The 26,179-nt window shown below is 38.9% G+C and overlaps 1 protein-coding gene and 1 long non-coding RNA gene across 7 annotated transcripts in view; one reads left to right on the plus strand and one right to left on the minus strand.

Annotated features, from left to right (window-relative positions):
* Positions 1-4,289: 4,289 nt before the first annotated feature.
* Positions 4,290-16,512, minus strand: LOC308652516. Its single transcript, XR_014022802.1, has 3 exons — positions 16,304-16,512; positions 15,615-15,680; positions 4,290-4,404 (listed from the first exon to the last, which is right to left on the minus strand). It is a non-coding gene; the product is annotated as an uncharacterized lncRNA (long non-coding RNA).
* Positions 16,513-16,680: 168 nt separating this feature from the next.
* Positions 16,681-26,179, plus strand: part of ENAH (ENAH actin regulator) — a 150,184-nt gene continuing 140,685 nt past the window's right edge. For 5 of the 6 annotated variants that reach the window (XM_081300188.1, XM_081300191.1, XM_081300192.1 and 2 more), the window contains exon 1: positions 16,898-17,624. In XM_081300188.1, coding sequence (XP_081156314.1) covers positions 17,620-17,624 — 5 coding nt within the window. In that variant the 5' untranslated portion in view covers positions 16,898-17,619. Of the gene's footprint in view, positions 17,625-26,179 lie in introns of all 6 variants that reach the window. The other variant, XM_081300189.1, reaches the window with a different exon arrangement.

Consider the following 26,179-nt stretch of genomic DNA (forward strand, 5'->3'; position numbering starts at 1 on the left):
TTACATGAGCAGCTTTTGCTTCAGCATTAATTGACAGTTAACAGTAATCCTAATGATGTTTTGGCATTGTCAGACCTTTGGGGCTCATGCCTTCATGGGTGTCTTTTTATAGAGCAATTAATAAATGTTGGCAGTGTGCTTGTGATCCTTCTGAAATACTTGAGGAGGATATTGTCACCGTTGCAGCTTTGTATATTTTGGGTCTTACAAATGATTTACCACTTACTAAATTTGAAATCCAAATTGTGGATTTGGCTCTGATTGGTGCCAGCTAACAAATGCTGTAATACTGAAAAGAAGTTAAGACGCTATCATGGGCTGTTTTCATTTCTAACTTTTTTTTTTTTATACCAGGGATTGAACCCAGGGGTGCTTAACCACTGAGCTATTTCTCTAGTCCTTTTTAATATTTTATTAGAGACAGGGTCTCATGGGGTTGCTTAGGGCCTCCCTAAGTTGCTGAGGCTGGCTTTGAACTCTCGATCCTCCTGCCTCAGCCACCTGAGCCACTGTGATTACAGGCATGTGCCACTGCACCCGGCTTCCATTTCCAACTTTTACCCAGGATGATCATGTGGAAAAGAAACTCCTGGATTTATAGGTCAAAAAATGATAAATAATTTGTATTATCTAAAATGATATTTTTCATATCTGATATGGAAACAATTCCTTGTAACTTTTTGCTTAACTTAATGTACTTGAGTAAGCAAATTTTTAAGGCCATAAATACAAATTTTAACTTAAGTAATAATTACTAGATTGTTTCAACTATGGCTCTACAGCTGAATGGTAGTCTCTCTTTTCCTAAGTACCACTATTTTTCTTCCTTTTATCTTCCTCCAATCCTAAAAGAAGAAGAAACATGACATACAGAAAAACAAAGGCATAAACTGATAAAAATTTGTAAGAATAAGCTGTTATTGCATTGTAGATTTAGAGTAAAATGGTGCAATTCTTCATTATCACATCTGACTGCAAAGTTAATTGAGAAGAGTCCCACTATTTTCATCTTGTCACTTCATAGTGAATAAGATGCTGCCCTTGGAAGTGTCAATGATAATTCAGCACTACCTAATTAGCACCATTTGATCCATCATTCAGTCTTTGGAATATGTTCAAATACACCATTTTATATTTTGGATTTCAAAATATAAATATAGAATTTTAAAAACATGAGAACTAGAAAGATATGAATCAGCTCTTCTAACTCTCTCAACTTACAGATAAGGAAATCGAGATCTGGTGAGGGTAAACAATTTGCTAACAGCAGATTATTATTTGTTAATTTACTTAGTCATCTGTCCACACATTCAGTCAACCAAAGTCATCAAGCAGGAGTTAATTTGAGCCGTTATAATGTGCAAAAAAATAGACATCCTTGCTGTTCTTGAGTTAAACTCCAGCAAGAAGCGTTGAGCTCCACAACCAAGTACCATAAGGACCTTATTTATTAGCAGTATAGACTAAGCTATCAAACAGTGACAATGACTGTCAATCCTATCTGAAGTTAGGAAGCCTTCAAAGAAAAGAACTTTGAACTGAGCCTTAAAGAATGCACATGTTATCACATAGAGAAGAGCAAAGGGCAATCCAGGTAGAATAAACATCATGAGGAAAGCCACAACTCTATGAGCATGTATGATAGGACTGAGTAGTCACCATCTAACAGGAGAGTGTGTGGAATACAGGGGTTAGGGAGAAGAGGAAGGGAGTAAAAATGGTAGAAAATTGGTCTTCAAAAGTTTGATGTAGGGGATGGGGATACAGCTCAGTTGGTAGAGTGCTTGCCTTGCACACACAAGGCCCTGGGTTCAATCCCCAGCACCATAAAAAAAAAATGTTTGATGTAAGCCAAGTATGGGGGCTCATGCCTGAAATCCTAGTGACTCAGGACGCTGAGGCAAGAAGATTGCAAGCTCGAGGTCAGTCTCAGCAACTAAGTGAGGCTCTAAACAATTTAGCAAGACCCTGTCTCAAAATAAAAAACAAGCCAGGCTCAGTGGCACACGCCTGTAATCCCAGCAGCTTGGGAGACTGAGGCAGGAGGATCTAGAGTTCAAAGCCAGCCTCAGCAAAAGCAAGGCATTAAACAACTCAGTGAGACCCTGTCTCTAAATAAAATACAAAAAATAGGACTGGGGATTTGGCTCAGTGGTTGAGTGTCCCTGAGTTCATTCCCTGGTAACATCCCCCACAAAGTAAATAAAAAATAAATAAAAAGGACTGGGGATGTGGCTCAATGGTTAAGCACTCCTGGGTTCAATCCCTGGTACCAAAATAAATAAATAAATAAAGTTTCATGTGGCTAAATTGGCAAAAGCATTCAATGCCTTGCCAAAAAGTATGAACTTCATTCTAATGGTGCAGTCTCCATAGACTTGTAAGTAGAGTTAGGATATGATCAGACCTTGGTTTACACTGGAAATGAGTTAGAAATTGACATTCTAGACTGGAGATGATGAGAGAGCCTAAAGGTGAAAGAGTAGCAGTAAAGAGGAACAAAGAAGATATGTATGTGGCTGTGTGCTGTGATCCCGGCAGTTTGGGAGGCTGAGGCAGGAGGATTGCAAGTTTGAAGCCAGCCTCAACAATTTAGCAAGGCCTTAAACAAAGCAAGACCCTGTTTCAAAAAATAAAAAGGACTGCAGATGTAGCTCAGTGGTAAAGTGCCCTTTCGTTCAATCCCCAGTACGAACAAAAGAAGGAGGAGGAGGAGGAAGAGGAGAAAAAGGAGGAGGAGGTTAGTAAGCACGTAGTTAATAAAGATGGTTAATAAGCACATGAAAAGACATTAATCAGAGAAATGCAAATTAGAATCGCAGTGAGATACTACCACATACCCAATAGAATGGTCACAATTTAAAAAACCAACCATCCCAAGTGTTGGCAAGAATGAGGAGCAAATGAAGCTTGCATATGCTGCCAGTAGGAATGTAAAATGGAACAATTCTGGAAAATAGCTAGGCAGTTTTCTGTAAAGCTTATATACTTACCATATAAACTAGCAAAAAAAGAAGAGTAAGATATTATCACTGTTCTTAAGGAGTTAAACTCAAGACAAATGATTTATCCAGGAGAAATGATAACACATGTCCTACTATGGTTTCAGAATGATTTGTTTCCTCTGAAACACATGTTGGAATTTAATCCCTATTGTGAGATATTTAAGAGAATAGAGATTTAATCTCACTGTGGTGTTTGGAAGTCGGGCTTTTGGTATTGATTAGGATTAGATAATGTGATCTGGATGGAGCCCCTATAATTGAATATTGGTGACCTTATAAGACGAGAGACCAGAGGTCAGACACATACACACATGTACGTGTATACACGTGCGCGCGCGCGCACACACACACACACACACACACGCACATACTTGTTTCCTCTTTCCATATAATATCCTTTGTTGCCCCAGGACAACCAGCAAGTCCATCACTAGATGTGACCCCTTGACCTTGAATCTTCAGAACCATGAGACAAAATAAATCTCTTTTCTTTAAAGTTTACACAGTCTGTAGCATTGTGTTATTATCAACAGAAAATAGGTAAAGACATGTCTACACAAAGACTTATACATAATGTTCATAATAACTGCATACATAATAGCCCCAAACTAGAAACAACCCAAATGTCCAACAACAATTAAAGGGATAAACAAATTTAAGCAAATTGTGGTATGTCCATACAATTGGAATGCTTATCAGCAATAAAGAGGAATGATCTAAGGATATACATAACAATGCAGAAGAATCATGAATACACCATATCGAATAAAAGAAACTGACCCAACAGTATACGTATTATGTGATAACATTTAAGTGAAACTCTAGAAAAGATATATCTAATTCAAAGTGACAGAAAGCAGACCAGCGATTGCCTAGGGTGGAGGGTGAAGGCAAGATCAACTATTCATAAATGAATTTTTTTGGGGGATGGAGTTGCTCTATATCTTGATTGTGAAGGTAGTCATAGTTATTGAAGTAATTGTACACTTAATGGGCACATTTTATTAAATATAAATTGTACCACAACAAAGTTTATTAAAATATAATTGTATTTTGATGGTTAATGAGATAAACTAAAAACATGGTAGTTAATTTTATTTTACAGGCTCTTCATTTGGTTCTCTTTAATTATGAATTCATGACTTAATGCAGTCCAAATAGACACCGACACAAATATAGAAAGGATTCTCACTCCAACCAGCCAACCAAGGGGGGAGACTTAGCTGGCACTGTGGCATAGGCCTGTGTAATTCCAGTGACTCACAAGGCAGAGGCAAGAAGATGGTAAATTCCAGGCCAGTTTGGGCAATTTAACTCTATAGTCTCTCTCTCTAAATAAAATAAAGAGGAGGGGAGACGTAGGTCAGTGGTAGAGAGCCCCTGGGTTCAATCCCTAGTCCTGAAAAAAAAAAAGTGAGGCAGACTTCAGCAATAAAATTCAGTAGTGGGTGCAATATAGAGCCCCAGTTCCACATGATAGCAAAGAGCAATTCAACTAGATGTTAGGTTGGAAATAATTTATTTTAAGGACTTGTATGCCATCTTTCAACCACTTGAAACATTTAAAAAATATTTTCTACATTTTAAATATATCTCTGCTCTATGTCATTTAGGCTTAATAAAATGATATTATTTATTTATTAATTTTTGGTACTGGGGATTGAACCCAGGGGCACTCAACCACTGAGCCACATCCCCAGACTCCCCCACCCCCACCCTCCTTTTTTTTTTTTTTTTTTGTATTTTATTTAGAGATAGAGTCTCACTGAATTGCTTAGTTGCTGGGGCTGGCTTTGAACTTGTCATAGTCCTGCCTCAGCCTCCCTAGTGGCTGGGATGTCAGGCTTGCATCACCGTGCCTGTCTTGATAATTATTTTCTAATACTGTAGTTCAAAAATTTTCTTTATGCTTTTGTATTTTGTTCTTTTTTTCATTAATTTTACTACTTATCCAGGAGAAAAAGAAAGTAAAATATGAAGGGTGATAAAGTTATAAAAAGAGAATGACCTTCTCCAGAATCATTTCTATGCTGTTAGTTAAATTGGTCTCTATTATTTTCCATTTAACTCCTTAATTGTGTGATCCACTGGGAAGCAGCAGAATGTGATAAGACAAAAAAAAAAAAAACTGTCAATTATAACTGTTTTATTTCTATCTTCAGGGAAAAATCTCTCCCATATTTTAAGGTGACTTTTTTCCCTTCTTCCATGGGTAAGGTTCTCAAGCTGGGCTTGAGACCCAAAATGGATCAACTCAAGTACTTTATCCTCCTTGGCAGGGTTAGGCTCAGGCATGAGCACATGACCCACGTAAGCCAATCAGAGCCTTTCTTCAGCTTCCCCTCCCCCTCCCTCCTAATTTATTGGGGAAGAGCCCGTCCTTCTTCAGTGGCCAAGGAAGAGGTGAGCCAGGAGATGCTGGCAGCTAGGTTAAAGCTTTGTGAAGAAGCCAGTCTGAGAGAAGGAAGCTAATACTTAGAGAGGTTAAAAAATGACAGACAGCAAACTCTTTCCCTAAGTTTGAGAAGCTGGTCATCCCTGCTTTCCTGTGGTCTCATCACATGAGAAATAATCCTCTTAGCTCAAGCTGCTTTCTGTCCATTGAAAAAAAGGAGTGATTCACGTAGTTTCTTGTCCTCTGGCACAGATCATAATACAGTTAACATTTCCAGTGCAGCAGAGAGTAGTTTTGGATCCTTCCAGTGGAAAAAAAAAAAAAAAAATGAGAGGGCCTTCAGAAGGCCAGATACATATGGGTGTACAATATAGTTGGTTCTAAGGACCCCTTGCAGACCACTGCACTCCAGGGATTCATAAAGAGTTTCTCTCTCTTCCCCATCAGCCTTGTTTCCTTCTTCTTTCTGACCCAGATGTTTGCTTCCGTGGAGTTCTAAGTGTCTTGAACTCTCAGTTCCCTTATTACAGCTTTCTTGGATTTCATGTAATCTAGCTTCATTGCAGTTACTCCACTGGACTGCTGCCTAGTAAGTCTGGAGGCCAAGACCTAAAATATTGTTCTGAGACCTCCAGGAATATCTGCTTCCCTTCCTCTTCCCTCATCAGAGAGAATTGGCCTCCTTGAACCCATCTGAAGGATGACTTCAGTGACTTTTTCAAATTGGAAGGAAACATGGGTTTCATCATTATTCGTGTTTGCCATCTTAGTCATGACATACAAATAATGGTCACTCTCTGAGAACTTTGCCAAGTGGAGCTGAGTTGAAGCTGATTCCTAAGTATTTATTCCTAAGGAACTCATTTATGAGCATTAGGGAAAGGAGCATCCTGATATTTACCTCTGTCACTAACGCAATGCCTGAAAAGGGTGATATCCTCTATAGAAACTTGAATTACAAGACTTTGAATTTTGAACTTTAATGTCTTGTGGGCCAGCTGAGAACAGTTTGGTGGTGGTGGGGAAATAAATAAATACACACACACACACACACACACACACACACACATATATACATGAGTATATATGGTACTGTGTATATTTTGGTACTGGGGATTGAACCTAGGGGCACACAACCATTGAACCACATCCCCAGCACTTTTTTTGTATTTTATTTAGAGACAAGGTCTCACTGAGTTGCTTAGGGCTTTGCTAAATTGCTGAGGCTGGCTTTGAACTCTTGATCCTCCTGCTTTAGCCTCCCAAGCTGTAGCCTCCCAAACTGCTGGGATTACAGGCCTACTCCACTGCACCAGGCTCTGGTGTGGAATATTAAAACAAAACTTTAAGTGGCTGAGGATATAGCTCAGTTGGTAGAGTGCTTGCCTAGCATTCACAAGTCCCTGGGTTCAATTCCCAGTACCAAGAACAAACAAACAATTATTTCTAGATAACAAGAGAAGAATAAACTGAGAGGGAAACAATCCAGACAGATTATTCAAAATATGTGTTACAGTTCTTGTTTGTGGCTTTAAGAACTTCTTATTTGCATATAATTTGGTGCCTTAAGAGGTCCTGCTTTTTTATCATCCTGTTCATCCTTCTCTTTTTTTAAAAAAATTTTTATTAGTTGTAGATGAATACAGTATCTTTATTTTATGTACTTATTTTTTGTATGTGGTGCTGAGGATCGAGGATTGAACCCAGTGCCTCACACATTGGAAGCAAGTGCTCAACCACTGAGCCACAGCCCTGGCCCCTGTTCATCCTTCTCCATCTTGGATTTCCTGCTTCCTTCTAGAGAAGAACTCCAAGATGTATTTATCAGTGAAACAGTTTGAAAAGTTATGGTACATCAAGACTTATGGACTCTGAGAAGTCTTCAGGATAATCCCTATTTGAGATCCTGGGCAAAATGAACATCTTTCAACTGAAGCAAAAACTTCAATCATAAAATTTCCCCTATGTATAGGAGACTTGTTCTATTTGAATACTTATGGGAGGATGGGGATGTAGCTCAGTGGCAGAGTACTTGCTAACATATGTAAGGCCCTGGGTTCCATGGGGGGGGGGAGGGATGAACAGAAGAAAAAGGATTTAGGGGCTGGGGATGTGGCTCAAGCAGTAGCACACTCGCCTGGCATGTGTGCAGCCTGGGTTTGATCCTCAGCACCACATACAAATAAAGATGTTGTGTCCGCCGAGAACTAAAAAATATTTAAAAATTTCTCTCTCTCTCTCTCTCTTAAAAAAAAAAAAAAAAGAAAAAGAAAAAGGATTTAGAGGAAATTCTTGAAGAATAGTGTTGGTGTATAAGTTAAGTTTCGCAGCAAACCACCCCATAACTTTACCCAATAACTTTAGTGTCCTTAAAACAATGACCATGTGCTGGTGGTGCATGCCTATAATCCTAGTGATTTAGGAGGCTCAGACAGGAGGATGACAAGTTCAAGGCCAGCCTGGGCAACTCAGCAATACTTTGTGGTAGAGTATGCTTGGGTTCAATTCCCAGTACTGCAATAACAACAACAAAAACTCAACAAAGGGGCTGGGGTTATCGCTCAGCAGTAGAGCACTGGGCAAGGCCCTGGGTTCCATCCTCAGCACCACATAAAAACAAATAAATAAAACAAAGGTATTGTGTCCTTAAAAAAAAAAAAGTCAAAGCCCCATGGAGCTGGGGATATAGCTCAGTGTGCTCAGCAAGCATGAAGTGCTGGGTTCAATCCCTAGAAGCAACAACAAAACAAAACAGAAACCAAAAAACAAAACAATAATCCGTATTTCCCATGATTCTGTGGGTTGGTTGGGCAGTTATTTTGGTTTAGACAAGCTCATTTGGGGTTGGATGGCCTAGAATGGCCTCATTCACAATCTATGGGTTAGGAAGCTATTGGTTCTGGATCTCAGCTTGAACAAACCCATTCTACTCTATGTGGTTTCTTATTCTTTTGTAAACCAGCCCAGGCTTTTTCACATGGCCATCTCAGGTTTTCAAAGAGAAGCAAGAAAGGTAAGTCCCAATGCAAGAGCCTCTTACAAGTGTGCATGTGTCGTATTTGCTATTGTACCATTGATCAAAGCCAGTCATATAGTCAAGTTCAGAGTCAGTGTGGGAGAGCCCAAACAAACTTGTGGATATCCAGTGGGGGTAATTATTGTGGTAATTTTTGCTAAAATCCTGTCAGGGTTTCGAAAAAGTGAGGAGTAAGGATAAAGAGGAAAAGGGAGGGGGATTCAAAAGTTTTATGGGGCTACATGCAGCCTCTATTATCCTGAACCATCCTGTTGAGGAGACCTGGCTGCTGGCATAAAGTCAGCTTTGCAGCAACTCAGGACATCTGTAGAAGTGTGTATGGCTATATTTGGGCCTGTGGAAACATTACTCTCAGAGGTTTCTGCTTTCTGTTCTTTATAAACTGACTTACCAGTGAAGACAAAAATGATTCTCTTACCCACTTCTCCTACTTTGCTTAAGAATTTTATCCTTGTTTAGTTAAAATTATTCTCCTTTATTTATTTATTTATTTTTATTAGTTACACATGACAGTACAATGATCTTGACATTTCATATATTTGAATCAAATGGAGTATCTTTTCTCATTTTTCTGATTGTTCAGGTTGCAGAATCACATTGGTCATCCTTAACTGGAGGTGCGGTGAGTAATTTTGGATTTGGTACCAGCATGCCCACTCCATCTAGTAACAGAGCTGTCTTCCTGACCTTGGTTTGGGGGGTGGGGGGATCCATGATTTGGTCCTACCCAATTACAGAACCTTTTTGCCTTGGTTTTAGTGATTGTTTGGCTTAGGATGGTCATGTGACTCAGGGTCGGCCATTCAGAGTTCTCATTAATTGGATAGCCTGTCCAGCTTTGGGATCACAGTGCTTTGTAGAATGTGAAGTTGGGACTATATTAAAGTAGAAGAGAGTAGATCAAAATACAAAAGCAAAGATAGTAGAACTAAGAGGTGGAAATATTGTTTGAGCCCCTGGATGGAGCTAGCTAGCCTGAAAAATATACTTGAAATATATATTACTTTGAATTGGATTTCTGTCACTTACAACCATAATGCTAACAAAAAGATCCCATCCAATAGAAGGTCAAAGTAGGAAAGCTCAAACTTTGATGGGCTCATGGTCCTGGTGGGAGTAGGCAAGTCAAGGTCTCTTGTTACTAAACTCCATTGACTATCCTCTTGGGAGAAACCCTATCCTTAGGAGACCGCTAAATGCCTTATATTCCATGGGTTGATGCCAAACAAGGGGGGGGGGGTGGCTTAACCTAGAGATCAAATTGCTCCATGTCCATACCTTTTATGCATGTAGAGTCACCACCTAGACTGCTTTCTTTCTTCCTTTGTTACTCTTTATTCCTCATCCAGTCTTAGAACAGTTTCTCTGTTGCTCAGAGCACTGTTGAGTCACATCTGACATAAACTATGAACTTAGCTAGTTACATCAACTTTCAAAATTAAACAGATGGTCCAATGCTTGGGATACCAGAAGAGCATGAAGAATCACAGGCCAGCTTTCTTAGGAATTGCTTCTTAACTTAATTTGGGCATCATGCAGTAGGAAAAGAATGCCAAGCCAAACTTGATATTAAACAGAGGCCTTAAGATATAAATAACTCAAATAAAGCAAACCAAGAATCACCATCTCATTAGTAGTAGGAGAGAAAATAAAGTGAAAAACAAGAAGGAAAAGATCAGACTGTGAACTTTTGAAGGGAAATATTGTTTGCAAGTGAGAGACACTGAATAAAATCAAGTACAATGAGATGCTTGAGGAAGGCAACATTACAAAAAAAAAAAAAAACCACACAAAACAGGAGCTATTTAAAGAAAAACTGAGCATGAGATGTTTGACAGATATAAAATGGCACCTGAGTTAGACAAGAAGATCTGAATGGGAAGCTAGGATAGTAGGGTTCTATTCAGGGCCTTTTCCTGAAATACTATAACCATATGCATTGGTGATAAACTTCAAATGAGTATTTAAGTCCTAAAAAAAGTCTTTCACAGGAATGTAAATGAAGAAATCAATGAGTTCCTTCCAAAGATTTTGGTAAATCTCATCCTAAACTAAGACTTTCATGTTTGCTTTGCAAACAATCAAAGATAAAGACAATATAGGGTCATTTTGGAAGTATATAATCCTTTGCTAGTCTCCCTGATGCTATCTAGAATATTAATAAAGAGAATGAGAACACTTCTCAAACTACCTTTAAGAATGTATACAGGTTCACAGGAGTATGCATATGTCCAAACTCATCAAATTGTGTACATTAAATATATGCGATAATGTAAAAAAAAAATACCAACACACACACAGAGAGTTTTCATTTTGTTTATCTCCCTGTGGTCAACAAAATGTTAGCATTACTATGTATTGGTTTAAGAGACTCTACCCCTATAAACTATAAATTGCTGGTTGTATGCTTAGGATTATCTAAATTGAAGGAGTGATGAATGAATGAATTACCATTGGCTACATTAGCATTATTATTCTGGAAATAAAGTCCTGGCATTAATTTGGAGTCCCCGAATTTGGAGATTCATTAAATTCACTTATTGAGCCTCACACAAAGCACAAGCCTAGGCACTAGAGATCAAATGTCTGCCTAAGTGAAGGGTTTATTTATAGCTGGAGAGATAGGAATGTTGTGATTTGCCAGATAGGTTATCCTGGTGGTTTTTTTGTGGCAGAATAAGGAGTTAAATGGCTGAGAATGTTTTGTTTATTTTGTTTTTAACTGTGCTGGTTCCATTTCCTTAAGTGGACCTTGAAGCCTCTTTTATCACTAAGCTTCATCCTCAGCCCCCCTTTTTTCTTTTTTTAATCAGAGACAGTAAAATGAAATAGAAGAGGTTGCCAAGCCCAGTGGTGCATGCCTGTAATTCTAGTAAAGCTATCCTCAACAATTTAGCAAGACCCTGTCTCAAAATTAAAAAATAAGTCATAAAAAGGACTGGGGATGTGGTTTAGTGGTAAAGCACAGGTTCAATCCCCAGTACTGCCCACGTCTCCCCAAAAAGAAAAATTAAAATAGAAAGAGGTCCAGTGGAATGAGAGGAACATCATTACCTAAGTACATGTATGAAGACATGAATGGTGTGACTTTACTTTGTGTACCAGAGATAAGAAAAATTGTGCTGTATATGTGTAAATGAATTGTAATGTATTCTGCTGTCATATATAACAAATTAAAATTAAAAAAAAATAGAGGCCTTCTGGTACAGAGGTAGAGTGTAGCTTTTGAAACTGGACTTTCTGGCTTTCTCATTTACTAGCTGTGTGGCTTTGGGCAAGTCTCTTCATCCTTTGGTGCCTCACCTTTATGAGCTGTATAGCAAGGATGATCAAAATGGTACCTACTTCATAAGAACGTTATGAAGACCGAATTACCATATATGTAAGTGTCTAGTTGGTTAGATATCATTATTGGCTGGTCAACCATTTAGCTATATTTGCCTTTTATATTCTAAGATCCAGAGAAGTTATTTTTCTCAAATGTAAAGTTTGTCTATGTCAGGTTCCACTTAAAGCAGGTATTTGTATGGAAGGGATGGAGAAGAGAGGCTAAATTCTTCTTTCAGGGCTTTTTTTGTTTTTATTTTTTGTAGAGCTGGGGAATTAAACCCAGGACCTAGTATATGGTAGGCAAGTGCTCTACAGCTGAGCTACACCCCGAGTTGTGAGCAGCTTTAATTTTTGATTTGCAGTTCAATTCGTTCCTGCCAAATGTAGAATTCATTTCTACATTTGACTTTTTGATTAAAAGATGTCACCTCATTATCTATAAAATTAATACATTACCAGTTCACTTAATCGTAAAGTGGTAGTAAAGATAAATGAGTTAAAGAGTATAGAATGTTTGGAGCCCAAATGAAAGTATTACAACTAATGATACAAAATTACTTTTGATTATTTCTGCTTTTCTTCTGTCTTTATTGCAACTTGCTAAAGACTGAATTTTGATATTAAGCCCAAGATAATGAAGATTTGAAGACAACTTTCAAACTTGAATTTGGCCAGGTCACCATGCTTTGGAATAGTTTCAAAGAGGAAGATAATTGGGATTTTTAATGAGCTTTGAAATTTACCTGAAAGGGGGGATAAAAAAAACTACAAAAGAGTTGGTGTTAAGCAGTGTAAATTAATTTTAGGCAGCCTGTTCAGGGTAGTAATATCATTATTTTCTACTGTGATTAGCCAGAAAATAATCTTTTCTCTATTACCTTTTTTTCTAGTCTCCTCTGGAAAATAAATATTCCAAGGTCACTTGTTACCTAATCATAATGTCCATGAAAATTGACAGGTATTCTCAAGTTTGATTACAGTAAATAGGACAAATAAATCATTTCAATGCCAGAAAGAGGTCAACCATTCTGGTTTTCTTCCCAACGTACCAGCTAGATTTTATAATGTTTAAGCGTTCAGAATTAGATTATGACATTACTTTTTTTCAACCAATTTCAAAAGCACCATGGTTCAATTATCTAGAAATGGAGCCCTCCTGCCATATTCTTTAACGGCAGCCATGGCTGAATTTTGTGGAAATGTTACATTGCATTTTATAGAATATGGCTTCTGCAGGCTGGGGATATAGCTCAGTTGGTTCAATCCCCAGCACCAAAACAAACAAACAAAAAACCCAAAAGAATATGGCTTCTACCAATTAATGCAAGCCTAATACCATTTCCAGCTATGGGAATGGTATCAAGCTAAGTAAAGAGACACTTTAGAAATGAAACTCACTGAATAAATCCTAATTTGGAAAATTAGATAAATGACAAATGAAAGAAAAATGCTAATGGCAGAAAGGCAAATAGTTTTTCTCTAATGTCTCCTGATAATGTTTTAGAGCTGAGATTATGTATGGGCAGCTAAAGCTGAAAGAGGAGTAATAAAAATATCTTCAATCCCGCTAGAATGTCATGTTCTACATTATTTTTTCCCATTCTTGGGAGACAAACCAAAAATTACACTGAAACCTAACTGCTACAAAGGAAAATACAACACTGCTATATGATATATGTAGAAAGCATACAATCAGGTTCACTATAAAGCTACCTTTTCCTCATCCATCCACAGTAATTCCAGGGGGAACCTTTTTTTATTGGGTGATGGGGGAAGACTGTGCCTTCAAACCTTAGCACCAATTTCCTGACTGCTGAGTAGCATTAGTCACGCATCCTCCTCATGCCCATAAATGGAGGACAAGCCTACACTGATGCTATCAGACGAATTTAAACAAGGCTTATTCCAAGAGAACCCTCAGAGCTAGACTGACAACACTCCAGCAGCAAACCCATCTCAACAGAAGCATGTTTTGTTTCATTTTCCGTCTGAGTGCACACTGCTAACAGACGTGTAGACCAATTTGCGATGGCGGTATACACTGAGGGCTTGGAGCAGGCCTCCTACTGTGATACTAAGCTGGGGTGAAAAGTTTGTATGAGGGAAAGTTGAGATCCATATTCTTGGTGTTAAGAAAGTTGCGACTGGGGGAGGTTCAGTGGCACAGTGCTAGTTGAGCATATGTAAGTCCCTCATTTTGATCCCCAGAGCTCCCCCCCATAATAAAGGATATTGACATATTTATTATGAACATTTTTATATTTATTTTATATTAGAGAAGTCATTATTTCACATAATCATTTATTTATTTATTCACTTCTCAAATGTTGGGGCACCTATGAGATTGGCCAGGCACTGGGCTTTAGGCCAGGCAAGCTTTATGAGAAGAGTTCAAATGGTTTTCACCATTCAGCCAAGCCAACTTTAATTTTTAAGCAAAGTTTATAAGAAGATAATTGCCTTTAATTTTTATTGTCTTAATGTACTCTTTTTCACATTTTTAAAGTGGTGCATTATAGTTGTACATACTCAAAGAATTTGTTGTTACCTATTTGTACATGGACACTATAGTCCCAGCACATTCCCTCTCCCTCCCCACTTCCTACCCTTCTTACTTATACTATAGGAAGGTGGTATGACAATGGTAGAAGGACCAGTTGATCAAGGACTGGAAATCCTGGGTTTAAGTTCCAGTTTTATCACCAAAGAACTGCAAGACTCTGAGCAAGTTAGTTAACCTCTCTGGGTCTCACATTCCTCTTTCTAAAAATGAGTGGGTTGGACTTAAGATTCCTTCCATCTCTAAAATTCTTTTGTTCTATATAGTAACACATTCCACAAAGATTCCTTTGTGACCAGAATTAGTCTGTGATTTCCTAACTCAAGCTTCCCTTTTGCCCTCTTTGAATGTTAAACCAAATATGAACAAGAAGCAATAACATTTTGTCACAGCCAACAAATTGCCCTTCCACAGAATGACCTTTGGAGGTCAGGCCACCCATTGCAATATCTAAATCCAAAGGCAATGGTATGACCAACTTGTAAGCTGGCAGGCTGCTATTCAAAAGGATGGAAATGGTTGTAGGCAGCCAAAATTCTTGGCTGGTACATTTTTTAATAAACATAGAAAATAAGAACAGCATTTTCTACTTGGATTGCTTAATTTGGTGCCCATACTATTGGAACATTTGTTGTTAGAATAAAGATGATGTGATATATAACTTATTTAGCTCAGGATGGATTAACTTTCATAAACGAGAAGTAGGTTATGGAGTCATCTGTAAGGAATTTTTATCCTTGTTTCTTGTATCTGGCAGGAGATAGCTTGAGTCATTACAGCAATCTCTCCACCCCTTTTGGCCCTTTGTAAGAGTTTTCCCTGAAACACAAGCTCTGTTGGATTTACTGTATTGCTATGAATGTACAAAAGAAAACTGATGTGACTTTGTGTTTGAATATGTCTTATTAATATTCTCCCAAGATGGTTCAATATGTCTTAATACTTTTTCCAAGAAAAGTCTCCAAGAAAATGTTCCTTGGAGAATACTTGAGGTGCAAGCACTGTAAACTATAATAAGTAAACATATTGACAGTGCACCTAATAGTAGCTATGGTTTTTAATCATGCCTATTGTACTAACTCATTCAGTTGCTTGAGCCCTACATTTTGTCTCTACTGGTAATATGGCAACAAAGATATTTGACTAGTAAGTCTGTTTTCTCTCCAGTGCTTGGAGATCCTTGAATAAAATGCTCTGTGATGGTAGTCTGTAATTAGATATGTGGGTGGAAATTAGTGTTCTTCAAGTACACTATGTTTAAGGCAGAGGCACCGTGCTTTTTATTACCTGAGGCCACCCTGGTCCTGTGCCATCGCTCCAGGTCACTGCTTCTGCAGGGCGGTTGGTCTGCGGCTGCAAGTTCCAAAAAGAAAATAACTCGGTATTGAGCTCTGCATCTAGGAAGTTTTTTATAGTTAAAACTGGGTAACACCGTCCTTTTACAAACAAGTCAGGCATTGACCAACGATGACTATAACTTGTTGACTTTTCATTATTCCAACTTACATGACTATCTTTTGAATTGTATTCGGCTCTTAAAACACTAAAACTTTTGAATGGATTCCTGGAGTCAAGGTAGGTCCTCCATTTTGGATTAGTGCCTTCAGTAAGTAGAAACCCTGTAGCTGCAAATCTTTTCCATTCTAGTCATCTTTTATATAGAATATACATTTCTCTCCTTGAAATACAAAACGGCTGCAATTTGTCCTGTTTAAACTTTCACTAGATTATAGGAGTTGTTTTTGGGTACTGAAAAAAAAAAACAACCCACAACTATAAATTCTGGCTTCCTAGACCTCCACCCTTACCGCCACTTGACTTGAAACGTTTGCTTTGCCTGTATTTTATGTATGCCTTTCAAGGGAGATGATTTTCAGACTAGGTGAATGATAGAACATTCAAATTATCGTTAGTTCCCATCCCTCCCCGCCCCCAGTCCGGGATTCCCTTTTCGCTGGTGACGATAGAGGTTATACCCGCCGCGTTTCTTTTCTACTCCTGCGGCTGCACAGGGTTCCGCGCGTCTCCCCGCGACTGCGTTTTCCCGCGAGTTGACTGCGTTCATTTGGGGGGATGAAGTCATCCCTATACATAGTGTGCATATCAGCTCATTAAATTGGTACAGCACGTTGGGATTCCTCGGGAAGAAAAGGAACGGAGCGAACAATGATGACCATATTTTACATTTATATGGTTTCCCCCCCTCCAACGCCCCCAAATCCCGGAGGAATCGCTGGGAGCAGCAGCGCGGCGGGGGGCGGGCAGTGGGTCTGACCGGGATGCCCACCCACTCGCTTGTCCCGGTCCTCAGCAAGCAACAGGGCGAGCTGAGGACAAGCCCTGCACGGGGGCCCTCTGCCGCTAGCAGCCCCGCGGCTGGGCTGGGTGCCCAGTCACGCATCTCGGCTCCTCAAGCCGGTGCCCGCGGGTCCCGCACCCGGGAGGTCTCGGCGTCTTAGTCGGCTCATCCCGGCCGCGGAGGAGGCCCGGGAGCTCCCCGAGCCTTCGCGGAGCAGGAGGCGACTGGGAGGGGGGCCGACAGCCAAGGACAACCACGAGCTAGGAACCCCCGCCGACAGCGGCTAGGGGAGCAGCACGGATCGCAGGGGGCTCGGGGGGCGGGGCGGGGAAGCAACAAAGAGCCTTTCCTCAGCTGCCAGCGCCGAGCCCGCGCCCGCCCCTCCCCGCTCTCCGCAGTCCGGCGGGGGCCCGGCCGGCAGCGCGGGGGTGCGCCCGGCCCCCGCCTCCCCTCCCCCCCGCGCCGCCCCCTCGCCCCCGGGGGAGGGAGGGGAGGAGGGCGGCGCCTGCGTGTTCCTCCGCCGCGCGCCCCGCCTCCTCCCGGGCTCCTCGCGGCGATCCCGACTCTCCTCCCGCGACTGCAGCAGCTGCGGGTTGCACACGGCCTCGGCGGCGACGGCGGGCGCGGCGAGCGCGGGCCTGTGGAGCGGCGTCCGGGCGCGCGGCCCCGGCGGGCACCTCTCAGAGGGAGGCCGAGGAAGCTCCGGGAGGAGGAGGAGAAACCGGAGGAGGCGGTGGGAGGCGGCGGCTGCCCGGGGACCCGCTCCGCGCCTCGGCCTCTCCGCCCCCTCCCCAGTCTTTCTCTTGCTCTCTTCTCTCACACTCCGGGCCGGCGCCTCGGCTTTGTGCGAGGAGATGGTGTAGCCCTCTGGCCGCCGAAGCAGGAGCCGGACACTTGTCTCCCGTCTCCGAGCTGCGTCCCCGCCCCTGGAGGAGAGACCCCCTCGGCTCGGCGTCCCCCGGCTGCTGGGGAAGCCTCCGCGCCGCCGGCACCATGAGGTGAGGGGCGCGCGGGGCGGGGGCCGGGCAGGCTATTGTGCCGCGGGAGCCGCGACCCCCGCTTTCCACGGACCCCGCCTTCCCTCTCCCGGCCCGGCGCGTCTCCGCGGGTCTCTGGTCTCTTCCTCCCCCCTCTCCCTTTTGTCCCTTCTAATTTCTCTTTCTCGTAAACGACCCCAATCTCTCTGATTTGGGGGTTCTCCCGTTTTTCCTTCAAATGCTCTTTTTTCACCTAGGATTTCCCTTATTAATTTTAATTTGAGCCTGGCTCCCTCCCCCCCAGCCTTTGCAAGCAAAACCCGGGAGATGGGGAGGGGTTCGAGAATCGAAGCGTGCTTGTTGCTGGGAAACAGGTATTCTAACGTATATATGTAAAAATTTCGTGCACTTTTAGTACAAAAGTCTCTCGTTTAATTAAAAAAGAAAAGTTTGAAAGGTCTGAAATCTCTGCGGGTAATAAAGCGCCTCTGGTAGGGGTAGGTGAAGGAGCTACTGAAAGGTGAAATTTTACGAAGGTGGGGGAAGGGAAAGAATTTATTAGGTTTACACTGGCGGAGGGCAGTAAAAGGCTAGGGTAAGTAAGTTGTTTGGGGTGTGTAAGCCGGGCGGGGGAGGGTTTTGTTTGGAAAACCCTTTTCTCCCCTTCTTCTGTGGCAGGCTGTGTTGCATTGCAGCAACTGCTTTCCCCTCTTCTATGTAATCAATAAAACAGAAGCTAAATTATTTTTTCAGCCTCAAAGGAAAGAATTGAATGTACCGTCGTATATTATTTTTTTGATTGATACGGTGAAACATATGGTGTGATATTTTTCTTTTTTATTTCTCCAATTGTGTAGGAGAATAAGCCATGATGTAGTGTGTCATTCATTGGAGATTTTTCTGTCTTTCCTAAGCCTATTTTGTGTCCATAACCACCTCTCTTCGGATTGGTGCAAGACTTCGTGAGAAATGGGACTTGGTAGACTGAAGCTGATCCATTCTGCGTTATCATCTTTAAAGGCCTTCCTTTTAGTTAAACAATCGTGGATAAAGTAAAATGTTCTATTTTTCTCTCCTGGAAGAGATAGTCTTACAGTTCATTTGGATTTGAATCTCCTTTGTGTTAAAGATTAATGGCCAACCGTTGCCAAGATCTTTATAATGTAATACAATGAGTTTTGAATGATATAATCTACAAATTCCGTTGCTTTAGCAAAAAAGTCCTGTCATTGAAATTCTTTATCAATTTAAGTAGTTTCCATTTTAAACTTTAGCTTTTTTTTTTTTAACCTATCAGAGTTGAACACATTCCAACTATTTTTAATATTTATTTTTGGTGACATAGTTATTATGTTTTCACTTAAACTTATGAATTTGAATTATAATTTTTTTGATATCAACTTACAGCCCTTGATATATGATGGCTTTAAAAATTTTGTTTAATCCTAGGTGACTGACCCCTTTTACTTGTGATTTCATGCAAGTTATTTTCAAATGTAATGGGTCAGTTTTAAAAATAATTATGGTATACAAACTAGAAACCATTAACCTGGTAAAATATGACATCAAAACTTTTGAGTGGTGATTTTTGTGATTTTTTTTTTTTTTGATCAGGTTACTCTTGTCCTTGAAAACTCAGGAACTCTAATACAATATCTATATCTATATCTATCTGTCTATCTATAAAATTTTTCTATGTTTGTGATTTTTTTTTTGATCATGTTACTCTTGTCCTTGAAAATTCAGGAACTCTAATACAATATGTATATATAATGTTGTGTAATACTACATATTGATGATTTCTGCTTTAGATTTACTGCTATAGGTTTTTTTTTTTTTTTTCTTTTTTAGTATTGGGGATTGAACTCAGGGACACTCTAAATCACTGAGCCACATCCCCAGCTCTATTTTGTATTTTATTTAAAGAGGGCGTCTCACTAAGTTGCTTAGTGCCTTGCTGTTGCTGAGGCTGGCTTAGAACACTGGATCCTCCTGTCTCAGCCTCCTGAGCCTCTGGCTGGTGGGCCACTGTGCCTGGCTGCTATAGGGTCTCACAGACCAGAAGTTAATGGTTTTTTCAACTTTGGCTATATTTGTCTTAGTTTGTTAACAAACTTTGTTAACAAAGTGTGCTATTTTAAAATAAAAACAATCGAAGTTATCTAATCCAAAGATGATGAACCAGAAAGAAAAAAAGAAAGATGTTTAGGGGATCTTTAAAGTTTAATCAGAATAGTGTAGATGTCTGTGTCAGTTAAATTGTCTTCACTAAAAAGTTCCCTGTTTGATAAAGTATAACTTCTATTTTTTTAAGCTCTTCTTGTTTTATTTTATATATATATATATATATATATATATATATATATATATATATATAAATAAAATATGGGAATCACTGCTGTTTTTCCAGGACCATAAATATAGAAAGAATGTGGTATCGAAGTCTGAAATATTTCTTTAGGCAGTCTACAGTAATTCTTTGTAGACTAATTTTTAATAATTTAAAGAGTAGAAAAGAGGATCAGATTTACACTTTGGAAACCATTGGATTATTTGGTAGGTGGTTTGTAAAACTCCATTGTTGCAGTTACTTAGATGTGTGCAAAAGTAGAACATTCTAATATGAGGGAAAAGATTCTTGTGCTGGTAACAAAAATCTTTGGGATATTTTATGGTTAAGAAAGGACTTTTTAGCTGTGAGTCACTGCCTGTAATCATCTCAGCTATCTGGAGGTCGAGGCAGAAGGATCACAAAGTCAAGGCCAGCCTGGGCAGCTTAGTGGGACCCTGTCTCAAAAATAAAAAATGAAAAAAAACAAAGGACTGGAAATGTAGCTCAGTTGTAGAGCCCTTGCCTCATATGTGCCAGCCCCTCTGTTCAGTCCCCAGTTGCTTTCAAGTACTGTCCTATAAAAGTTAGCTTTTTAAAATAGAGTCTTTTTAAGTTACATGATGGATAGTTCTCATGCCTCAGAAGCCATCCAGAAACAGGAATGCCTGAGCAGGAATTTCCAATTAAGTTGGTCAGAATTCTGAAAAGAGGAAATGATGAATATGTTGTGGCATAAGTAGCTGTGATAAGATCTCTCAAATGACTTTAATTTTAGGAATAGTGTGTTCACTGTGATGTAATGTAATCTTAAAGAAAAGGGAATTGAAAAATACTTTATATTCCTAAAGTAGTCAGAAGGCAATTCTACACATATAAAATGCTGTATATAGATTTACCTACTAATATGTTGCTTCAAGATTGGCATTAAAGAAATGAAAAAGTATATTATGCAGGACAGTGGAGGAGTTGAGACCAAAAAACTTAATACTTTTAGTATCCCATCCAAGCTTTTGATTCTATTCCATTTTTCATTTATGTAATCCTTCAAAAGTATACGGTGTTTTCTGATTGAGGGGTGTGTGTGTGAATGAATGTATATATGTATACAAAATACAGCATATGTCTTATTAAATGATTGAATTTAAAAATTGATTAATTATTCCAAATTTAATTATTATTGTTATTATTTTAACGAAAAGAGGAGCTTGTCTGATCTAAAGTAGTTGTCTGTAGTCCAGTGGCTTAGAAGAGGGCAGAAGATTTTGGATTGACATTTTTGTGTCATTTTAAATACCAACAGCTTCCACTAGCTACTCCAAGTTTCTCACATAAAAAGGTGTAATGGGGGGCTGGGTTGTAGCTCAGCAGTAGAGCGATCGCCTAGCTCTTTTGAGGCCCTGGGTTCTATCCTCAGCACCACATAAAAATCAATAAACAAAATAAAGATATTGTGTCCATCTACAACTAAAAATTGTTCAAAAAAAAGAAGTTGGAATGGGGCAAAGGAGTTGATCAAGCCACTTATCTAGATGCGTGACCTTGAATTAAGCACCTTATTTCACTGATATATTTAAAAAATAAGTAAAAATAGAGATAATTTTTTACTGGGTATGAAGATAAAATGATAATAGAAGGTACTTTGTATGCTATTAGCATTATACAGTTACGTCACTCATAATATTTTCAGGCCTACTTTTGTTTTAGATTAGTTGGGTAAAACTTTTGGGTAGTTTGCTTTATATTGGACCTTATTTAATTCAAAGATGTTAAATAGATTACATTCTGCTTACTTATTCCAATTGATAATGGCTACCATTTTGATAAAGACATTGATGCACTTCTGTGCTTGATGGGAAAGAGTGTCGTGGTTCATTAGTAATGTGTGTTTAAGACATGGGTTTCAGAGAATGGCACTGAAGAGTGGTTCCTGGAATGTCACTTAATTCCTAGTCACCTGTGATCTAGTCCAACTTTATTTTAGAGGTGAGGGAAACCATTTTTTAAAAAATTTCCTTCTTGTGTGTATGTTTAGAGACCTTGAAAAACTAATTGTGATTTTTGTTGCCTTCATTTATGGTAATGATTGATAATATATTTTAGAGCTGGGTACACTTAAAGGTTGGAAAGATCAGGTTAGATATATTAACTTGTTATTCAACCAAATTGGTTAAAGAAAAAATGGTTAAAAAAAGATAAATCCAGGGGAGGTAGAGAGGGAAGATGGGAGGGGAGGGGAGGGGAGGGGGGATAGTAGGGGATAGGAAAGGTAGCAGAATACAACAGTCACTAATATGGCATTATGTAAAAATGTGAATATGTAACAGATGTGATTCTGCAATCTGTATTTGGGGTGAAAATGGGAGTTCAAAACACAATTTGAGTCAAATGTATGAAAGATGATATATCATGAACTATGTAATGCTTTAAATAATCAATAAAAAAAAGACAAAAAAAAAGATAAATCCTTTTATTTCATAGAATTGTTAATTGTGTTAAGTGAGATATCCATGAAAAGATGCAAATAGTAATCTTTTTCCCCCGTGGGTCTTCATTTATACTTGTAGCTGTTGGATGTGTGACTCTCCCACAAAGATTTATTTTTGGAGCAGGAGTCAAATCTTCAATTTTTTGAATGTCAGTATTGTATTATAAGTATTTATTAAGTGAGTAAGTCTTGAATAGGAGTGTGGATAAGTAGAGAAATTTTACTGGACTTGGTTTTTAACCTTTTGTATGTCTTGTTAGCCCAGTTGAAATAAGTAAAATAACTAGGCAGACACCATTTGGTTGGTATAGAAAAAACTCCTTACTGGATTGATGGTTTTGATAATTTATCCAACACACAGCTTAAAAGAGGTGTGATTGTGTAACTTGTAATAAACCCAGTTTTTATCATGAAGAATTGGAAAAATGTGATGTCAATTTTCATACATGGGGGGGGGTAGTAAAAGGGTATTTAAACCCTTCCTGGGCTAGCTTAAGATTTTATTTCCTCCTTTTTTTTTTTTTTCTGTCCCCACTTTTTGAAATTGATGGATGGAACTGAGTGGAAATAAAAGTTAATGAGAGGGGTTGCATTGTGGCTTAGTGGTAGCGTATTTGCCTAGCATATGTGAGGCACTAGGTTCTGTCCTTAGCATCACATAAAAATAAAAAATAAATAAAGGTATTAATGTTTAAAAAAAAAGTTAAAAAGAGAATCTGAGCTGAAAACTGTATGTCAGTGGATACTGCACCAAATAAAAGCTTATGAACTTTCTTGGATGAGAGAAACAAGAAGAGGCTTCCTTGTGATGCCTTTTGGGATTGGGAAGTAGTCCCTGATTAAACCGTTTCCATTCCTGTGTATTTTTGTATATGCTGCATTTTTTTCTATTACATTTATTATACTGTTTTATGATCATCTGGATCCATTTGACCTTTTTACATTGTAAATTCTTCTCGGACAGGGTCTTCTATTTTTTTTTTTTGTGTGTGTGTGTGTGTGTGTGGTACTGGGGATTGAATCCAGGGGTGCTCCCTCAGCTGAGCTATATCCCAGCCCTTCTTTTTAATTCAAATTTTTATTCTGTTATTATTCATTTGGCACCGGGGATTAAACCCAGAGGCTCTCTACTACTGAGCTTCATCCTCAGTCCTTTTTATTTTTTTGTTTAGAGAGAGGGTCTCATTAGATTTTTCCAGGCTGGCCTTAGATTTGGGATCCTCCTTCTTCAGCCTTCCAAGTTGCTGGCATCACAGACAAGTGCCTTAGTACCCAGGTCCTTAATTTTTATTTTGAGATAGAGTCTTGCTAAATTGCCCAGGCTGACCTTGAATTTATGATCCTCTCAGCCTCCTGAGTAACTGGAATTATAAGTATGAGCCATCATGCCTTGCTAGTTTTTGTTTCCTGTAACTCTGTGTGTAGAAATCATCCACTAGAGGAGAAAATTGGAGGGCTGGGGTTGTAGCTCAGTAGTAGAGCACTTGCCTACATGTGTGGGGTACTGGGTTTGATCTTCAGCACCATATAAAAATGAATAAATGAAATAAAGGTATTGTGTTTATCTACAACTAAAAAATATTTTAAAAAGGAAGAATGTTAGAGAGGATAGAGTAATATATGCAAATGACTTCCTATATTTTCTAGAAATATCTATATTGGGAAGTCTCTGTTTTATAATGATTATAATAAACTTAATTAGCATATAATTTTCCCAAAGAATCCTTCTGGTGTGAAGCAGTGTTTATATATCTTAGTATAGAGGTTACATTGTAGGGTAAAGAGTATAGACTTTGATGTGAACTCTTGGTTCAAATTCTCCATTTGACATTTACTAAAAAACTGATTTTTAAAAATAAGTTACAAACTTTTTTTTAGATTTGAATTTCTCCTGTAAAGTTGAGATAATTCTGGCCTTATAGAGTTGAGAAAGTTAAAAGAAACCCTGGCATAACACTTGGCATACAAAATGGACTTGGTAAGGATAAATACCCTACTTCTGTGAACGTCTAACATCTCTTAAGTTTGTGTTAAGAGTGTGAAAAACCATGTAAAATGAAACAACTGTTTTAGAAAACAGCTTGGCAGTTCCTTAAAGTTTTAAACATTGAATTATCTTATGACCCAGCAATTCCACTTAATAGATATATACACCAGAGAGATGAATACATATGTCCACCTAAATGCTTATGCACACATGTTTATGGTATGATTATTCATAATGGCCCCCAAATGGAAACAGCCCAAATGTCCTTCAGTTGATAAATGGATAATCAAAATGTGGTGGTATATCCATACAATGAAATAATATTTGGCCATCAAAAGAATAAAATTCTGATACATGCCACATGGGTAGAAACATGCTAAGAGAAGAATGCTAGATCTAAAAGGCCACATACTGTGTCATTCCATTTGTATGAGATATCCAGAATAGGCAGATCTATAGAGAGGAAGTAGATCAATGGTTGCCAGGAGTGAGGGAGGAATGGGAAGTGACTGCTATTGTAAAATACGTAGATGACATGTATTTTGGGGGTGATGAAAATGTTCTGGAATTAATGGTGGTGGTTGGACAACCTTGTGTGAATAATAAAAGCCACTGGATTTTAACTTTAAAATGATAAATTTTAACTAGTGTTGCACAGATATAATCCTAGAGATTTGGTAGACTGAGGCAGGAGGATCATAAGTTTAAGGCCAGCCTTGGCAATTTAGTGAGACTATCTCAAAATAAAAAATAAAAAGGACTGGAGGTGTAGCTTAGTCATAGAGTACCCTTGAATTCAATCCCCATTAATCCTTCTGCTCATCTCCCCTCCCCCAGAAAAGGTAAATTTTATGGTGTGTGAAATATATCTCAAACTCCTCTGTCTTCAAGAAGTAGTATTATGTATTTTTTCCAGTCCTTGTATTATTATTTTTAATTATTCATTAGACTAGATAATATTAGAAGAAAACCTCATTTGCTTTTTATATTTGTTCCTCACATTTTCATTACTTTGGGTTAATATTGACATTCATGATTTCTAAAGAAGAGACATCAGAGATAAAACCACTGAGCAGGTAGGAGGGCTGAAGTAGAAATCTTAATAGTGGTGCCATGAGAGGCCCGAAATATTTTGGAACCCTATCTTCCTGCTAATTTCAGCGATTTCTTTTTATAAATAAGGATGACTAAGGCCATCGATAAAATGTGATGAAGCAAATCCATCAAAGTCTTTGGAAAATGGTTTAATTTAGATGGTGATTTTCTTGAGTCTTTTTACAGTAGTCTCATATACCAGTGAAAAATTTTGTCTTTCTGTAATGAGTAGCCATGATGATATTTCTTAATGAGCTGAATACTTTTCCAGTGGTGAAGGCCTTTTAGAATATCCACTTTTGATAATATCTCATGATAAGAATTCAAAATGACTACCCTTCGCTGTGCTTTAGAAGTGTTCTCTTTGTTGTCCTTTTTGGTATTTGTGTGGTCAACTTGGTGGAGAAGAAACTTCATGAAGAATGCTAGAACATAAGTAAAATAAAATGAATCATTCTTTAGGTCGAATATCAAGGAAGTCCATGTTGTTTTACAGTTCAGTGAACGCATGTTTTTGTGAAGGTTTTATAATTATTAAATATAATTTTTAAATTATTTTTAAAATTGTAGGTGGACATAGTACCTTTATTTTTGTTTATTTTTATGTGGTGCCAGGATCAAACTGAGTGCATCACACATGGTAGGCAAGTGCTCTACCACCGAGCCACAGCCACAGC

This window comes from Spermophilus citellus, assembly GCF_964194105.1.
Source record: "Spermophilus citellus genome assembly, chromosome: 6".
Lineage (NCBI taxonomy): Eukaryota > Metazoa > Chordata > Mammalia > Rodentia > Sciuridae > Spermophilus > Spermophilus citellus.